Source organism: Lactuca sativa, chromosome 8 (genome assembly GCF_002870075.4).
Source record: "Lactuca sativa cultivar Salinas chromosome 8, Lsat_Salinas_v11, whole genome shotgun sequence".
Classification (NCBI taxonomy): Eukaryota; Viridiplantae; Streptophyta; class Magnoliopsida; order Asterales; family Asteraceae; genus Lactuca; species Lactuca sativa.
In genome coordinates, this window is record NC_056630.2 from 130,641,021 (window position 1) to 130,660,478 (window position 19,458).

A 19,458-nucleotide genomic window follows, 5' to 3' on the forward strand; every position below is an offset into this window, starting at 1 on the left:
TGGTATTGATAGTTCGGGAAGCCGACAGGGAAGCAGCTAAGGATTTCTTTCGGTGAGCTTCTGCATTCAAGGTGAGTTGTCCTCATTATAATCTCGGGTCAAAGGCAGGAATGTCGGCCTGTTGGATTGTTATCCTGGTTTATCGTATGATTGAGTATGCAGTGATCTGTTAGATCTGTATCCTGGTAGATAGGATGATGCTATGCTTAGTGATCAATTAGATCTGCCTGTTACCTGTTCTGGCTATATGTTTACCAGTCACATGTGTTGGTGTAGTGTGGTTGGGTTGAGACTGTACTACTTTGTACTACCAGTCAACAAACCCGATGATATTTATATTGTTATGTTATATGTATGCTTATCTGTAATGTATATGTTGACATGGTTTGTGTGTATGGTTGGGTTGAGGCGGTCCTGCTTTGTGCTGAAGACCAATAGACCCAGGGCGCCCCAGATAGACTGAAGGTCTATGAAGCAGACAAGTCACCTAGAGAACGGTCCAGGCTGAAGGCCTAGTGAGGCGGTCCAGACATGCTAAAGGTTTTGTGAGCGGTTCAGACAGGCTGAAGGCCCGGTGAGGCGGTCCAGATACACTGAAGGCTCTATATGCATGTTGTTTGTTGTATATGTTATCTGTGGTGTGTTGTTATTTTGGGGGAGACTCACTAAACTTCGTGCTTACAGTTTGGTTATGTTTTTAGGTACTTCAGTGGATCGTGTCAAGGTGAAGGCGTGACCGTACACATCCTTACATTTTTGGACTTATGATTTCTGGGAAACTTTGATAACGTGAATGTTTTGAAAACTATGCCGAAAGTGATTCTGATTTTTAAAGTAATGTTTTGGAAACAATGGTTTTGTAAATACTTCTTTTGAAAAAGGGTTGTTTTCAAAAGTTTAAAATTTTATAAATTTTTATGGATGTTACACAAACTGCTAATAACTGGGCAAAATGATTTTTTTTTTATCTTTTTAAATGTTGAAGGTTCTAATTGGAAAAAATAAAACTTGTGGTTTAAACCAAAAATACATGAAATTTTTATGTTATTTTATGAAATTAACCCCTTAATTATGTAGATTTGTAACTAAAATTAACCCCCTTAGACTTGCGACTAGCTACTTAGTAGAGGTATATACTTTCAAATCAAATCAAATCAATTTTTAAAGGAATAAACTTTTTCCATTTTATCATACATACTTTTTTATTTTATTTTATTTATTTATTTTTTTGTTTTTGGACAAAATGGTAACGACGTAATGAGTTTATGATCAAATTAAAAGCGGTTAATTAGTTTATCCGATTTATTTGATACTTTAATTGATATAAAAATCTAATTTTCAATAATTACTCATACAATAAATTTTAAATGTGCTTAGCTACAGTGTCTGGTTTGGAGCTGTCGGTTTGGTGGTTTAGCTTGGCTTCAATACCACCAGTGGTTTAGAGCTGATTACCGTTCTCATCTTCCAATGTAATCCACCGCTTACTTCAACTTCTACCTAACCCTATGTGAGAAACATTACAATCTTCCTCTTGTCTAGTTTAATCGTCCTCTTCGTTTTCTCCCATCTTCGATTGAAGCTTTCATCTCCGTCAAGATGTATTTTGGAATGGTGACACAACCAATGTATGGAACCTCTACTCTCTCTTGGCAAAGAGGTAGCTATCCCTCGCCCTTTCCTAATCCAATATGATCCTTGGAACAATAATGTTCCCAGTTTTCTCCCCGGACACCATCCACCACTTTTCCCACCCCCACCGCCGCAACAGGGAAGGAACGACTGCAACAAATTCTGAAAAATAAAGATTCGTTGATTGAAGGGTTTGAATCGATCCGGTAAATGTTGTTTGTTCGGGTTGTGGTGCTTCAGGGTGTTTTTATTTGTTGCTTCTTATCACATATGAATCAAAGCCTTTTTTCTACAGTCGAACATGACTGCATCATGTGATTTGAAGCATTGGTCTTGGAGGCTCTTCAACGCAGACCTCGGGGCGGCTTCACCAGTGTGAGACTCTAAGCGAACCAAAATTTTGGAGTCTTTTGTACTCACCTTATACTGCAGTAGAAGTTGTCCTAGTCGTAACTTTATAATCTCCTTGACTCGTCAACCACGACCTAAACACAATCAATATCAATATATTTAGAGTATAGATTATTACCTTAAAATAAAATTTAGCATCTTCCGATTTATAACACCTAATTAAATAATTATGTACACTAACTTACGTTCAGTTTTAAAATTATTTATTTCGAGTTAGTTTTTAATTAGAATATTAGATACAACTAATGTGCCTAGGTAATAACAGATCTAAAATTTGTTCTTAAGAACGTTTTCAATTTCACTTCATTACATGTCAACACAAACAAAATATTTCACAAATTTAACATACATTATGTTTTCACAAAAGAAATGATGTTTGTGTTTTAATTACCATATCCTTGACTAGATATGTTGGTGTTGTGAGCTCCAACAGAAATGAAACCTGAGATATAAAAATGATAAAAATGAATGTTGACTGATGTCAAATTTTTTTATGTATAGTCTCTATGGAACTCATTACAATTTACTCTAAAACACCTCTCCTGAAGCATCATTAACATGTAAGCCCTTCACTAATCCACATGTGACAATGTCAGTCCCAAATTCTGGATCAATAATATGAAATAAGGCTTTTAACACATTGTTTTCAGGTTCTATTGTCAATAATGATGAAGCATCAACTACAAACAGCACAGTAAGATATGCATATCATGTGTGATTGGATCAATAAAAGAAAATAAGAATATAGCATGGAGGATGATCATCAGAAATCCGATCTTCTGCTACATAATTGTCAATAATCAAGTCTGCACTATTTACTCAAAAATCAAAGTTCTGATGTTGAACTTGAAACTTATTAATGTCATTTAGTGTTTTGGCTAACACAACACCTAGTAGTAAGTAATGAATGAAGATTTAATCTGAACCTTATCTGAACAATTAAACTCTTAATCAAAGTCAAAGCTAGTTTAACCCTCTGAGATCACTCCATTTCAACATTTATCCACTTGATTACCTTTAAGGAAAGCTAAATTAATTTTCACAAGCAAATTCTAAGCACAAAATGAGTAAAAATCGCACTTACCTTCAAGACAAGCAGTTGTAGCAGAAACATGATTCACGGGCCTACATGTTACAAAAAATCGCTGTTTTTTTTTTGCCAACAATCGAGAATCAAAGAATTAGAAGGAAGAAGAACAATCGGTCACTTGGTTGATGACTTTTATGGCATACACGAATGAGAAGGAAGAATCGAATAGTCGAGATTTGTTGAAATAGGTTAAGTGGGGCCCCTTAGAATTGGAGGCCCTAAGTAAGGGATTAGTTAACATAAAGGTTAAGTTGGCCCTGCCTCAATCACGGGTGCCACCTCCATCGTCTTTTTTTATTTAATTTCATTGAAGATTTCGATTTTGCAAGTCTCCTTTCTTATTCTGTCTCTTTTTTGTGTTTTTTCCCAGTAAGTATCAATTGATTTCAGGTCAAATCCAAAGTGTGCAATCAGAGGCAAAGAAAGAAGTGTGTTGTTGAAAGTTATTTGATTTAATATCATTGAAGATTTTGATTTTGCCTTTTCGAAGATATGTATCCGAATGCCCTAGCTTGGTTTAGGGCTTCAAGTTTCAGAATTTACAGATTATTGAATCAAGAATCAAATTGGTGTACAAGGCAATGTTCGTCAATTTGTAAGTATACAAACTTTCTTCCTATCATATATGCTTATATTCGATGATCAATTGTTTTGGATCTGAACTAGTGATATTTTGTTGTGCGCGTGTTCTATCTAATATCCAGTTTCACACAATGCCAATAATCTCAACGAATAATTTCTGAATTCAACTTCCATGAGTAGACGATTGATGTGAAATATCTGGTACTTGATGAATTGAAAAGTGTTGGTGTGATAGGATAGATATATAAAAAGATATCTGAAACTTGGTAACACTTCAAATGTTTCATTTTGATGTATTGGCTCACAGACATGTCATTTTGGTAATGGTAATGATAATGAGATAAGGAAGTTTATCTTTTGAAGCTATTATTTATTACTTGCTGTTGAACTTTACTCTGGGTTTCTTGGTGTCTTGGTGATGTGCATTGTTTCCATTAAGTTACCCTGACCTAAAATGGTAGTGATCAATGAAAGAGCAAGTATGTAGCTATTGCCTAAGACTAAACGGTGTAGGTAACGCTGACATCCGTTTCTTGACGTGGCAAGGGCATAACGCTGTGGTCACGGCTAAACACCACCCATATTTTGTTTTTGTCTATTACCAATAGGGGTGTTGATCAGGTAATTTTTCCGGGTTTCGGGTAATTTGGGTTTTTCGTGTTAAAAAAAATACTCGTTACCCGACCCAAATTAAATTCGGGTAGTGAGTCGGGTTTGGGTAATTCGGGTATTACCCGAAAAATATAATTTTTTTTTGAATTGCACCTAAAAATAAATTTAATGAAATAAATATATCGTGCTCTATTAGTCTTGTTTATATAAACAAACATGACATAAACAAAGTTACTCAAACTTTGAACATTGAGATTTTTTAGTCAATAACATTTGAGATATTAAGTAATCTTTTAACAGCTTAATGTAATCTAATAAGATGTAAAAAAAAACAAATACTTAAAGATCTTAGTTTAAAAGTTTAAAATGTTTAAGATAATTGTAGCCATCAGTTTTGCCATGTTCTGAAGTTTTGTCAAGATAATGAGTTTGTTGGTTGTAGTAAAAACTATAATCTAGAAAATAGTTAAGTTTTAAAGAACATGGTGACATATAAACAATTGTTTTTAATATTGTTGTTGCCATACTGTCATAATAAAAGAGATTTATGTTTTATAATAATAATAAGTATTTAAATGTGATCAAATGCCTGTTATAGAGTACAAGCTCTACGAAAAAAATGAAATTTTAAAATAATTTGGGTATACCCGAAACCCGACAAACGTACCCTATATCCGACATGAAAAAAAATCGGGTTACCCAAATACCCGAAAAATTAACCCGATACCCGATACCCGAAAAAATCGGGCGGGCACTTCGGGTATCGGGTATTTTCAAAAGGGCTAGTTACCAGCCATTTTGTGGCCCACATAACGATCGATAATGCGTAAGAACGGTCATTTTTTTGACCGTTGGCGAACGCTCAATATCTTAAAAAAAAGAAAATCTTAACTTTTTTTTATTTTAAATATAAAAACATATACAAACAAAATTTTAACAACACAATCTTCTCTCATCTTCATACTTTCAACTTTAATAAAAACCACTTTTACTTTCAACCAAATATGGAGCAAAACCCGAACACCTCGCCTCAAACACAAACACATACATCCCGATGGGGTTCGCACAATACGAAAGTTATATGAACCTGCTCAACTCAAACTCAACCCCAATGCAATTTCTTACATCCCCTTACATGCAGGAAAACCCAAATCTGGAACAAAAACTTTTCAGTGCTTCCACTTCCATGCAACAAACAACCATTCAACCACCAACCACACAACCACCACCAGAAACTGTTCCTGAAACACAAGCGGGAGGTAGTCGGAAAGGGAGATGGGAAGGAAAAGGGAAAAAGGAAAGAGAAGGCAGTTGCGGATACGGAAGAAGATCCTACACTATGGTGGACATCAGAGGAGGATTACGCGTTGGCGGTGGCGTGGTGCGGGACTTCAAAGGGTTCAACTATCGGAAATGATATGCGAAGAATTGGGTTTTGGGAAGTCGTGCTCGACAAATTCCATGCTCTAATGAAGAAACAACCATATCGCAATATCGATATGCTTAGTAGCAAGTGGACTCCGATCAGTCGCTGGTGCACCAAGTTTAATGGGATTTTCATGAGACTAGAATCGCAAAAACAAAGTGGTGAAAATGATTTTGATGTGTACAAATCTGCGTGTGAACAATATCAAGTCGAAATGGGACACACTTTCGAGTTTGAAAAAATATGGGAGATTGTTAGGCTAGATCCAAAATGGATTAAGGCGATAACATCGTTGGAGGCATAATCAAAGAGGTGTCGTGTTAAGAAATGTTGTTTTTATAAATATTTCAAACATAAACATTAATTATAAGTTGTTGGGTAAGTTTTGCATGTCTAAATATTTGTAGGGATGTATTGTGTATTTTTTGCAGGAATAAGATCGGGTCTACACGCGGGTTGCAGGTGTATCCGGATGTTATGATCTGGAGTATATAGCTTACTCTCTAAGTGATTTTGATATAGAGTCTTAGATATTTTTTGTACGAAACTGTTCATTCTCTCTATCCACAGATTAGGGTTTGTTCATACTTCTTGCAGTTCTTTTCTGTATTGTTCTTAGGTTCATATGAGAGTGAGAGTTAATGTAGTGAGGTTTCCGTTGTAATCAGTTTTGATGTATAAACCATCTGTTTCATAGTGAATGAAATGATGAAGTTGGGAAATCTTCGAGTTGTTTAGATTTTTTACATGGTATCAGAGCTAAGGCTCTTTGTTTCTACAACGATCGTTGAGTTCTTGCTGTTTCTGTGACGATCGCTGAGTTCCGCTACTTCTTTGATTTGTTAGGTATTTATGAAACTCTCTTTTGTGATTTAATTCACACTGTTGTGGTCAGTTGTAGGCTTCTTTGAACTCTATTTACCATAAACTGTGTTCTACTGTGTATTCGATTCGATTGTTGAAGGAAAACCCTAAATCGAAACGAATACTTTGTTTTTTTCTTCTAAATCTTGGTACTGCGAGAGTTTTTTTTTATCTTGCAGGCTCTGCTGTGCGATTATCGAGTGCAATACTGATCTTCGGTTGGAAATCCTAAACTGATCGATTAATCTCTTATCTGAAATAACTCTCTAGGGGTCGGATTTTGTCACTGATAAACCCTAGTAGAGAATGGACTAAGAGAGTCGATTCCTTGTTATTTCCTCTAAAAATCTCTGTGATATTTCTCATTCCCTGTCCTTTGTTGTATCTGTTTTGTGAGATCCTGGTGTCTTGTGTACACCAGTTATTGTTTTCTTTATTAAGTCATCTATTGTTGTGTTATTCTCTGTACTGATTGTCTTGGGCCCCGAAAAACGTGGTGACCATCTGGACATAAGATCTGTACAGGGAATTGTTTTCTTATTGTTCTTGTTTGTGTTGATTGTATTTGTCTGTCTTTATGACGGGTGGTGCTACTGATTCACCTGGTGGAAGTGGAAAGGATGATCAAATCAATTTTGATGATCCTCTCTACATTCACTCTTCTGATAATGTCGTCACGTCTATTATTACAACCAAGTTAACTGGAAATGAGAATTTTAGATTATGGAGAAACTCCATTTCTAGGGCTCTTAAGGCAAGAAACAAACTAGAGTTTGTTGATGGCACGTATAAAAAAACCAGTGTTGATGATTCTAAGAAAACTAAATGGGATAGGGCTAATGCTGTTGTCAGTTCTTGGTTGTTATCCTCTATTTTTGATTCTTTATGGAAGGAGTTTGATGGTCTTACTAGTCTAACTGAATGTACATGTGATGCCTCTATTAATTTGAAGGATCACTCTAATCTCATGAAACTTATGCAATTTTTATCTGGTCTTGATGATTCATATAGTCAAGTTAAAAGTCATATTTTGTTAATGGATCCTTTGCCTAATGTGAAAACTGCTTTTTCTATTGTGTCAAGAGAGGAGTCTCTTCAAAGAAATGGTTCTTTGACTTCTCTTCAGTCATCTCAGTCTATGACTAAGTCTCAGTCCTCTGCTTTTAATAGCAGGTTTAATAATCGAAACAACAATAAAAATAAGGGTAAAGTAGTTCAATGTAAGAACTGTGGTCTGAAAGGTCATACCATAGATAAATTAATGTTTTAAATTGATTGGATATCCTAAGGATTTTAAATCAAGAAGTGAAAAAAATAATCAAAATAATTTTGTTTAAAATTTTTCTGCAAATTCGTCCAATGCTTCTTCTGGAAGTACTGGTTCTAATAATTGTTCTGATTCCATTGGGGATTCTGAGTTTCATCAACTCACTAAGGATCAATATGCCAAGCTTTTACAACTTATTGGTGATAGGCAAGTCAATGAGGAAGCATCTGCTAGTGCAAATATGACAGGTACTGATTTGTTTGAAGCTTTTAATGCTTCTGTTAATGGTCAGAAATGGATAGTTGACTCAGGAGCTAATCAATATATGATTACTTCTGAGTCACTGCTTCAGGACACTGTGGATGTGTCTAAATTAGATTTACTTGTCAGTCATCCTAATGGGACATCAGCTAAAATTGATAAAATTGGGAACATAAATTTTTCTAATTCTTTGACTCTATTTGATGTTTTTGCTGTTCCTGATTTCAATGTTAATTTGTTGTCTGTGCATAAGGTTTGCAAAGATAGTAACTGTGAAGTTGTTTTTAATGAACACAATTGTAAAATTCAGGATTTACAATCAAAGGTGATGGTGGGGAATGGTAGAGCGTCTGGAGGTCTCTATTACATAAATAGTGTACCTTTAGGTAATCTATCTAATTCATCTATTTCATCTTCTGTTTGTTATGTGTCTAAATTAACTTGGCATAATAGACTTGGTCATCCTTCTGATCAAGCTTTAAGTTCTTTAAGAAACAAACTAAAACTTGGAAATGAAAATCTACCACCATGTGATGTGTGTCATAAAGCTAAGCAGACCAGACAACCCTTTCCTATTAGTCAACAAACTACTTCTAAACTTGGTGAGTTAATCCATTTAGTTGTCCAGGGTCCCTATAGAGTGACAACTACAGAAGGATTTAGGTCTTTTTTGACAATAGTGGATGACTATACTAGGGCAACTTGGGTGTATCTATTAAAATCCAAAGATGAAGTTTATAATTGTGTTCTTATTTTCTTTAATATTTTACTTAATCAGTTTTCTGTTAAAATTAAGATTGTTAGATCTGATAATGGTATTGAATTTGTAAATAGTAAAATGAAACAATTGATTGAGTCTAAAGGAATTTTACATCAGACATCTTGTGTTCATACTCCACAACAGAATGGCGTTATGGAGAGGAAACACAAACATATTTTAAATGTTGCTAGATCATTAATGTTTCAGTATGGTTTACCAATCAAGTACTGGGGAGATGCTATCTTGACCTCAGTTTTTCTGATTAATAGGACTCCTACTTCTATTTTAAATGGTGTTTCTCCCTATGAACTTGTTTATAATAATACTCCGGTTTTTGATAAACTTAGAGTTTTTGGATGTTTGTGTTTTGCCACCAAATTAAATAATTTGGATAAGTTTTCTGAAAGGGCAGATAAATGTATTATTCTTGGTTATTCTTTTGATAAAAAGGGTTATAAGGTACTTAGTCTTGATTCCAATTCTGTTTTTGTTTCCAGGGATGTAAGGTTCTATGAGTCAGTTTTTCCTTTCAAACTTAAATCTTCATCTTTTACAGATAAATCGGTTACCCCTGTAGACTCAAATGACCTGTTTTCCTATGATGATTCAATTGATTCTAGTTTTGTTCTGGACAACACTGGGTTAGAAAGTTTGAGAAGTGACCATCAGTTGGATGGTGCTAATGCAGACCATAACCTGGATGAGACTTGTCCCTCTAATGTCATCAACCAGACTGGTGAGGTATATGTGCCTCCTTCTGATGAGTTGGTTCCAAACTCTTCTGCCTTGTCTAAGGAGAATGAGTCTCTTAATACTGATCCTTCTGATAGTTTGTCAACTAGGGTTACCAGATCTGGTCGAAATGTTAACATGTCTGTTAGATTTAGTGACTATGTTATAAAAGGAAAACATAAATATGGGATTGAAAGGTCTGTTAACTATTCATCTCTTAATAAGGATAGTTTTTGCTTTGTTTCTAGTCTGAATAAAACTGTTGAGCCAAAATCCTATAGTGATGCGGCTTTAGATCCTAATTGGATCAAGGCTATGAATGAGGAAATGGAGGCTCTCTATAGAAATAATACCTGGGAAATAACTGATCTTCCTAAAGTAAGAAAAGCCATTGGATGTAAATGGATTTTTAAAATCAAATATAAGTCCAATGATGATATAGAAAGATATAAGGCTTGGCTTATTTCTAAAGGATATAATCAAAGAGAGGGTATAGATTATGAGGAGACTTTTTCACCTGTTGCTAAAATAGTAACAGTTCATGTTGTTATTTCTATGGCTATTCATAATTCTTGGCCTCTCTATCAGCTTGACATTAACAATGCATTTATATATGGAAATTTGTCTGAATGTGTATATATGACTCAACCTGAAGGATATCATTCTAAGGATGATATCAGAGTTTGTAAGTTATTAAAATCTCTTTATGGGCTTAAGCAAGCTCCAAGAAAGTGGAATGAGAAGCTTTGTTCTTCTCTTTCCAGTTTTGGTTTTAAACAAAGCCTAAATGATTATTCCTTGTTTGTTAGAAAGTCTCAAGATACTGTTGTTGTTCTTCTTGTTTATGTAGATGATATTATCTTAACAGGTAATAATGAGTCTGAATTAAACGTTGTTAAGAACTTTCTTAAGTCACAGTTTTTAATCAAGGACTTGGGTAATTTGAAATATTTTTTAGGTATTGAGATGTTACAAACTGAAAATGGAATTTGTCTTAATCAAAGAAAATATTGTTTGGAATTACTTCATGAGTTTGGGATGCTTGGTTGTAAACCTGTTAAAACTCCACTTGAGCCTAATTTGGTCATTAAAAGAGAATATGAATTGGAAAAATCTGATTATTTGGTTAATATAACTGATTATCAGAAGCTTATTGGGAAGTTAATATATCTTACTATAACAAGACCTGATATTTCTTATGTTGTTCAGCTTTTAAGTCAGTACATGCATAGGCCATATAAATCTCATGTTAATATTGCTTTCAGACCGTGACATCCCCAAAATCACGGCCAGAAAAGACCGTTTTAATTTATGCTTTTAAAATAATTTCAGAGTAAATCCATTGATTTAAAAGAGTTGTGGAATTTGTTCCCAAAACAAAATATGATAAAATAAGGTTTATCAAAGCATTTCATCAAGAGATGCATTTTCATTATATAACAATATTCGGGATGTCATGTTCCGATAAACAGACTAAAAGCATAAACAACAAAAGATAGACCATACAATAGTTACATATAACAACTGGTCTAATATCAAAAGTTCTTGATAAGTCATCCAACTTATGCTCGCGCGCCACTACCTGTAATACAGCAAAACTGAGTAGGTCAGACTTGGGAGCCTGGTGAGCATATAGGGTTTCCAACCCGCAATAAATAATTATATTTAATTTCACCAACCAACAATAACCCGATTACCCATTCCCGTTATCCTCACTTTACGTCCCTAAAACAACATCTATCTCAAGGGACCTAATCTAGGATTTTCATCAGGACGGACATTACTACAAAGGGGTTTCCTCAACACTAGATGTCCTAAAGGCAACAATGAGGGGGATAGAGTACACCGGTGAACACATCGTTCACAACACCTACAGGTTATGAGCCTGCTAGCGTTCCACATGACTGTCTAGAAAGAGTCTGTGGTCATTATCCATACTCCGCTGAATAACTAGATCAACAACAACAACATCGAGGCCTCTCATCTGTTTATCACACATCAACTATCTACCCATGTTCTACCCAACATATTAGTAGTTAAATATATATATTTTTATACATAGTTTAAAACCTATATAGCATTCTCATTCAATACATATTCCAATCAACAGATGAGACACATACACATAACATGTATTTCATAGAGAATAAATCGTATCTATGAGATAGAAGAAAGTGAATATACATTCACACATATAACAACAAAATATACACATAACACATATTTTGTATAAAATACTTCATAATTATGCGTTAGAAGAAGGTAACTACACACTCACTTGATCAGAAGATGATAAGACAGCACTACGGCTCTAAGAGTAGTATTCTTCGGTGAAACTGGGTTCACTTCACTCACCGGGCTTCTTACGGGCATAGCTTCGGCTCAAAAACTCTTTTCTTCGCGGGATCTTCGAGCTTTGGGACTAGCTTCGGGTCTTGGGATGATATCGTGGCTTCGGGGGTACTTCTTTGCATGTAAATCGAGGTAATATGAGTGAGAGGAGAGAATTTGGCAACCTTGGCCGGCAGCCCCCTTCAAGCTATTTATAGGGCTGAATTTTCCCTCGCCACGTCGTGGTAACCTTCACCACATCATGGTGATTGGTCGTCACTGCGTTCGTCATCGCAAGTGGGTCTGGCAGACTCCAGAGCACGTGCCACGTCGTGGTGACTGGCACAATCTTGGGTTTCGCGCCCCGAACTTCAAAAATTCATAACTTTCGCATACAAACTCCGTTTCAACGTTCTTTATATTGACGCATAGGTGAGAATATGCTCTACAACTCTCATTTAGACTCCGTTGGCTAATTTTGACTTTATTTTTAATATATTATAAATATATTACTTTTATATTTTTTTAGTAGGCCGGGACAGGAAAACTCCGTTATAAATTCATAACCTCTTCATCTGACGTCCGTTTTCGCCTATCTTTTTATCGTTTCACTACTATTAACAAGATCTTCGATTCTCGTTTAGATTGTTTCGGCTAAAAATCACTTGATCTCAAATCGAGGATTCAGGCTACATACTGCTAAGTCAAAACTTCGGAAAAATCATAACTTCCTGATACGAAGTCAGATTTGGGCATTCTTTTTATGCACACTCTCGGTTTAACGAACTCTACGACTTTCGTTTAGATTACTAGGGCTAAATATCGCTCTATCTTAATTTCGTATTTTACGTCATTCAGTTTCATGCCGGTTCTGTCGCGAAACTTCGACATATCATAACTTCTTCGTTATAACTCGGATTTCGGCATTCTTTATGTATTCGAAAACCTCATTTCAACTACTACAACATTATCCATAGATATAGGCTTTATCTAAAATTTCATTTTGACGTTTGTTTTTATTCTTAGTTAAATTAAGACACACAATTAAGCACAAAACACATAATACTCAAGTAATACACTTCTATTATTTCAAAACGGGTTACAAATGTTAACCTAGACTATTATATCAACATTAATGACAAGCCCAAAAGCACAGGTGTTACACAGACTGTTGAGATATTTGAAGAACAGTCCAGGTATGGGAATACATTTCACAAAGTCTAGCTCTTTTGATGTGATTGGTTTTGTAGATGCAGACGGGGCTAAATGTCTAGTTAGTAGGAGGTCTGTATCTGGATATTTGGTGTACTTAGGTGGATCTCTTGTTTCATGGAAAAGTAAGAAACAAAGTACTGTTTCTTGCTCTTCTACTGAGTCTGAGTACAGGGCTTTAGGAAGTATAACTTGTGAAATAATCTGGATTTTGAAGTTACTTTATGATTTGGGTATAAAATCAAATTTACTAGCAAATGTTTTTTGTGACAATGAGTCTACTATTAAATTGGCTTTGAATCCAGTTTTCATGAAAAAACAAAACATTTTGAAGTAGACCTTCATTTTGTTAGAGAAAAAATTGAAAATGGAATACTAAAAGTAAATAAGATTGTATCTTCAAATCAAAATGTTGATATACTTACAAAATCACTTGGTAGTGCTCAACATGAGTATATTCTGAATCGTCTCAATATGGTTAATATGTTTAAAAAGGATAATTAAGTTCATGTCTTCTTGAATTAATGTTTAGTTTGAGGGGGCATGTTAAGAAATGTTGTTTTTATAAATATTTCAGACATAAACATTAATTATAAGTTGTTGGGTAAGTTTTGCATGTCTATATATTTGTAGGGATGTATTGTGTATTTTTTGCAGGAATAAGATCGAGTCTACACGCGGGTTGCAGGTGTATCCGGATGTTATGATCCGGAGTATATAGCTTACTCTCTAAGTCATTTTGAGATAGAGTCTTAGATATTTTTTGTACAAAACTGTTCATTCGCTCTATCCACATATTAGGGTTTGTTCATACTTCTTGCAGTTCTTTTCTGTATTGTTCTTAGGTTCATATGAGAGTGAGAGTTAATGTAGTGAGGTTTCCGTTGTAATCAGTTTTGATGTATAAACCATCTGTTTCATAGTGAATGAAATGATGAAGTTGGGAAATCTTCGAGTTGTTTAGACTTTTTATGTCACAATTCTAGGTTGTTTGACGTTTTTGATGCCCGAACTAACATCGACCTCAACGCCGACACGTATGACATCCTCGACGACATCGAAGAGATCTCCCCCTACGTCGACCGATCGGAAGCGACAAAGCAAAATGCGCTCAATGTCACGCAGACAAAACTGATACAAGGGCACAAGAGTTTGCGTAAATGAAAGCAAAGTTCGACCAACACAATCTGATCGCCAAATAAAAGGTTGATGTGCAATGTGAGCACTTGGAGTTTCTTCGTAAGCAAGCGGAGAAAGATCAAATGATGAAGGATTTAACAATTCTTCAGACTAGCAAAGAAAATATGGGACCACTAGAAATGTAAGTGCTCCGAAAGATGAATGAGAAAATTAAAAAGCAATATTTGGATGACTAGTTGATCAGTTTTTAGTTTTTAGGACAATTTTTATTTATTTACTTAGTTATTTTATTTTTTATTTTTTATTTTAATGCTCAACGTTGAGTTTTTTTTTTCGGCGTGTAATTTTTTTTCATGTTTTTAATGTTATGTTAATCTAGGAGTTAGTTAAATTGCATGTTTCGTTTTTTTAACTAATCCAATGTTCATAAAAAAAATTGAAAAAAAAAACAATAAAAAATAAATAAATTGAAAAAAGAAAAAAAACCAAAAAAAATAAAAAAGAAATGATGACATGAAAAATTAAAGATGTTATAATTAGTTGTCAATTTCCTTCGTTTGGTGTTATAACACCATTTTGACATGACATATGAGGTGATACGAGGTGACACCTTTTGGGTGTAATAACTAATTGCCCATACCCACTAGTCTAATAGTTTCATCAACATCCATTTGGTGTTATAACAATATTTTGATATGACATATGAGGTGCCACATTTTGGATGTGATAACTAGTTGCCCACACTCACTAGTCTAATAGTTTCATCAACACCAAGTACTTTTGACCTTGCATAATCACTTGATGTAGACACCTGTTATAAAGGAAAATGCTTGGTGATCTATAAAATACTTATTTATGAAGTGTTGCTTAAGAGTATAGTTGCTTAGTGATTTGTAAAATATTTATTTACTTGACTAATTAAGGTTTCTCTCCCCTTCAATTTTGACGATTTGTAGGTTATGTCATGGTCAGCTATTAAAAGCTCTTTAATTTCCTTTTATCCTTAGATGCCATGTAATACAATTAACTTCCAAGCCTTTTAGTTTCTTTGTTTGTCTTGAGATAAGCAAAAGAAAGTCAATTTGATATCGTATAACTTGCCAAATCTATTTTTTAATGTATAGCCCTGACCTTTTCACAGATAAACATATTCAAGGTCGAAGAAGATGGGACTGTGCTCTTATTCACCCTTATTTACCCAAAATACCGAACGAGAAAATAAAATGATAGAATTTGTGTAAATATTACTTTTTGGGGCATGTGGAAGCTCATCGCTTGCAAGTAATCTGAAAGCTTTGTTCAACTTCTTGGCACCATTTTCAAGATTGTACATGTGATGTGTGATTGGAATTCTTTTGAATTTAATAGATTTAGATTTTTAAATTAATGCATCAATAAAATGTAACTTGATTAATATTCTGTTAGTAAATGCAGGCATACTTACATCGAGTTGCTGAAGTTAAAAAAAGCCATTGACTGGATAATCTCTAATCTTTGCAATTGTTCATGGTGCTATAAGTTCCGAAAATGTCCCTGTGGGTGTGTAACGCCCTGTTCCAAATCAATTCCTAATTCGAGGCTGTGGCCCGAAGAGCGGTCGTCATAAGGATTAGGGCCTTTAAAAAGGTAAAATTTAGGCCCATTTGGATGTGTGTAATGTAGATATGTGACCCAATAATTCGGTTTGCACTTTGGAGTCAAAGGGTAAAATGAGAATGTAGTGTTTCAGACTTCTTTTATGAATTATGGATTTTAGTTCGATGTGTTTTAATTCAAACGTAATTAGATAGGGTTGTAGAGCTCCTCAATACCTTTCTGTGGATATAAAGAACATCGAAAACATAGTTAGAACGGAGAAGTTATGACCATTTAAAGTTTGGGTGGTTTTGGGCCAAGCTGAGTACGCTGGGCGTACTAATGGAAACCTGAGTACGTTGGGCGTACGCAATTAGTGCCCAAACCCTATTTTTGTGGTTTAAGCCCTATTTAAGCTCCTTAACTCCCCCAAACCAACTCCATTCACAGCCTCCACCAATCCAACACCCCTATCATGAAAACCTAACCTTAGATAAGCCTTTTGAGCTAAAAGAAGGTGATTTTGATTGCTTTGGAGTATGCATGGTGCACATTGGAAAAGAAGGAAATTGTTGTAGAAGTGTTGGTTGCATTGGAGCTTGTAGATTTGGACTTTGTTCACCTTGATCTATCTTCTATAGGTATAAAGTTTGAATCTTGATGATGCATTTGTTTGATCTAGCTAGTTTCGGTTGTTATGAGCTTTTGGTAATTTTAGTGCATAAAGTCTAGATCTTGAAAGTTTAAAATCTTGTTATGCATAAAGTTGGAAAATTTATCCATCTAAACATCATTGTGATTCAGATATGAAGGTGGGAGACTTGGACTTAATGGATTAAGTTGAAAAAGATGCACTTTTGGTCCCATTTGATGCTTAAAGGCTAGATTCTGATGGTTGGATCATTCTAATGGATAAAGTTGGAAACATTATCCATTATGGAGCTTTTAGGATCCATAAAAATGTAATCTTGAACCTTCTATACCTTCCATGAGAGTGTCATGATGCCTTAATAGATTAATAAGTTAAGGTTTTAGCTTTTGGACCTTTTCTAGACATGGAAAGTCATAAAGGTGGAAACTTTATGACTTAGAATGATGTTGTGGAACTAGATCTGAGTGTTGGATGAAAGGACTTAAGAGATTAAGCACTTAATGGAGAAGTGCCATTTGGCCGGGCGTACCATTGAGCATGATGCGCGTACTCGTATGGGGTCCCGATTCTGGTTGGTAAGTACGCCATGCGTACGAGCTGAGTACGTTGGTCGTACTCAGCCTGAAGTTTGACTTGTTGACTTTGACTTCCGTTGACCATTGACTTTTGACCAAGTTTGACCTTGGGCCAAACTTGAGGGTTTTGGCCTATTAACTAAGATTTTATTTGGTTTTGGTAATAATAGCTCGGGAAGCCAGCGGTGCAGTAGCTAGGGATTCTTCCAGGAAGCTTTTGCAATTGAGGTGAGTCTCCTCACTATTTGTATGGGTCGAAGGCACCAATGCCGGCCCATTTGGTTTATGTATTGTAGGAGGACCCGGGGGTTAGCCGTAGGCATTATGTATGAAAGACCAGGAGGTGGCTCCTGGCACACTATATGCTATTATGTATTGTAAGAAGACCCGGGGGTTAGCCCTATTCATTATGTATGAAAGACCAGGAGGTGGCTCCTGGCACACTATATGTTATTTTGTAATGTAGGAAGACCCAGGGGTTAGCCCTAGGTAGTACGTACAAAAGACCAGGAGGTGGCTCCTGACACATTGTATGCTAATTGGTTAAGTAGAGTAGTATGTATGCTAGTTGTCTTTGTGACGCTTGCATGAAAGACCAAGAGGTGGCTCTTGGCACTTGTCTGTAAGACCCATGGGATGGCCCCAGATTGGCAAGAAAGATCACGAGGCGGCCAGTGGCATAATGGCAAGACTATGTGCGAAACATAACACCTTTATTGATTATGATATATGTACGGCTCACGGTTATGTATGGCATGTATGGTTCAGTTGATATGTATGGTATGTGGTATTTGAGGAACTCATTAAGCTTCGTGCTTACAGTTTTCAGTTTTCGTTTCAGGTACCTCCAGTTTTCAAATAAGGGAGCTCAGGACGATCGCAATGCATACACCTATGTTTTCCTCAATATGTGATTTCTGGGAATGAACTCTGATAAACGTTTTCTTTGAAATTCTTTTCAATGTGTGAACCAATTTACAAATGTGTTTTTGTTATATTAAAAATGAAAGTTTTGGTCATGAATTTTGGGATGTTACAAGTTTGTTCAGAGCCTAGGTTTGAGGGATTCAGGCATACTCTCGAGTGTGCCTGATCTCAAACTGAGGGCTTGATGAAATTAATAAAAACATTTAATTACAAAAGAATTTCTAAGTAAAGAAAGTGGCGTGATGCGTGAAATCGACCGAACTCAGGTATGTGGTTCCCAAAATACCAATACATGTTTGTTATGTGATATGATATAATTATGTGATTCGCAATTAGAGCTAAGGATCTATGAGAGATACCTTTGTATGCTTATATGAGCTTGTAGATTTGCATGCTAGAACTAATCAGCCAGTGGTAGGATGGACTGTTTGGCTTATGCCTGATTGTGTGAGCCTTCGAATCGCATGCTAGTACAGATTCCTGATTAGAGTATATAATGGTTTGATTGGAGTATGTTGGTTAGTTTTTCCATTGGCTGAATGTTGCTTGCTTTATGCTTTGTGGGACTCATACCAATGTAAGTTAGCTACTAAGTGAGTATGCTAAGTCACACGTAGAATAGGCTGGATAATCTCAGAGTGATAGATTTGACCCTATTACGCATCTCTTGTTTGAGTCCAACCGTTCTAGGGTTGAGTCTTTTACTCGAAGGATTATCTGATCTCTGTTTCATGTGGCTATATTCATAAGGTAGCTAGTTGACATTAATTGGAATCCTTCAGCAGCTGAGGGTTGGGTGGGTTCGGGAACCTAGGAAAGCCTAGGATATGATGCAGTGGGTTAGTAGTATGGTTCAGTGAGTACTGGCACAATGGTTTGAAGAAGTGACTTAGAGGATTAAGGAGGATTTCTGAGGGAAGTATGGACAGGTGTGGAAGGTAGTATTGGGCCTGTACTACTGAAAGCACATGATCCATACTTGAATCGGTGAGAGTCTTGGAGAATCTAAGAAGCTTATGAGAGGTGGATTCTTTGGTATGTTCTGATTGTTGGATTGATTCTATTTCAGTTTGGAGATGAGATCTCAGGGAGATGGTTCAGGTTCGGGTTTCGGCTCAGGTGCAGGTGCTGAGCCGATTAGCGAGCAGTTGTAGGAGTTGATTTCATCGGAGATCTCTCACTGTGTTTCGAAGATAGTGGACGAGCGCTTGGGTGCATTCCGTGCGGAGATTATGGCTATCGTGGGAGATCGCACACTGACTTTCCGAGAGTTCCGTGCTTGTGGAGCTCCTGCGTTCCATGGGGAGAGGGACCCCATTGTCAGTAGGAGCTGGTTAACAGATATGGCTAACACGTTCAGGATGAGTTTCTGCCCCGAGGAGGTGAAGGTCAGATATGCTTCCTGCATT

General features: G+C 35.9%; 1 protein-coding gene and 1 long non-coding RNA gene across 4 annotated transcripts; one reads left to right on the forward strand and one right to left on the reverse strand.

Moving 5' to 3' along the window:
- Positions 1–1,274: 1,274 nt before the first annotated feature.
- LOC111917096 (uncharacterized) lies at positions 1,275–3,265 on the reverse strand. The gene is made up of 3 exons (XR_002858788.3): positions 3,128–3,265; positions 2,435–2,485; positions 1,275–2,117 (listed from the first exon to the last, which is right to left on the reverse strand). It is a non-coding gene; the product is annotated as an uncharacterized LOC111917096 (long non-coding RNA).
- Positions 3,266–3,323: 58 nt separating this feature from the next.
- Positions 3,324–6,494, forward strand: LOC111917095 (uncharacterized). Of its 3 annotated transcripts, XM_023912762.3 has the most exons (3): positions 3,324–3,728; positions 5,469–6,065; positions 6,185–6,494. In XM_023912762.3, exons 1-2 carry the CDS (start codon positions 3,715–3,717, stop codon positions 6,055–6,057), a joined length of 603 nt encoding a protein of 200 aa, XP_023768530.1. In that variant the 5' UTR covers positions 3,324–3,714; the 3' UTR covers positions 6,058–6,065; positions 6,185–6,494. The 3 variants fall into 3 exon arrangements, 2 of the variants coding, with proteins under 2 accessions (XP_023768530.1, XP_023768529.1); XR_002858787.3 differs by lacking the exons at positions 5,469–6,065; positions 6,185–6,494 and adding an exon at positions 3,838–4,081; XM_023912761.3 differs by lacking the exon at positions 6,185–6,494 and having other exon boundaries at positions 5,469–6,117.
- The last annotated feature ends 12,964 nt before the right edge of the window (positions 6,495–19,458 follow it).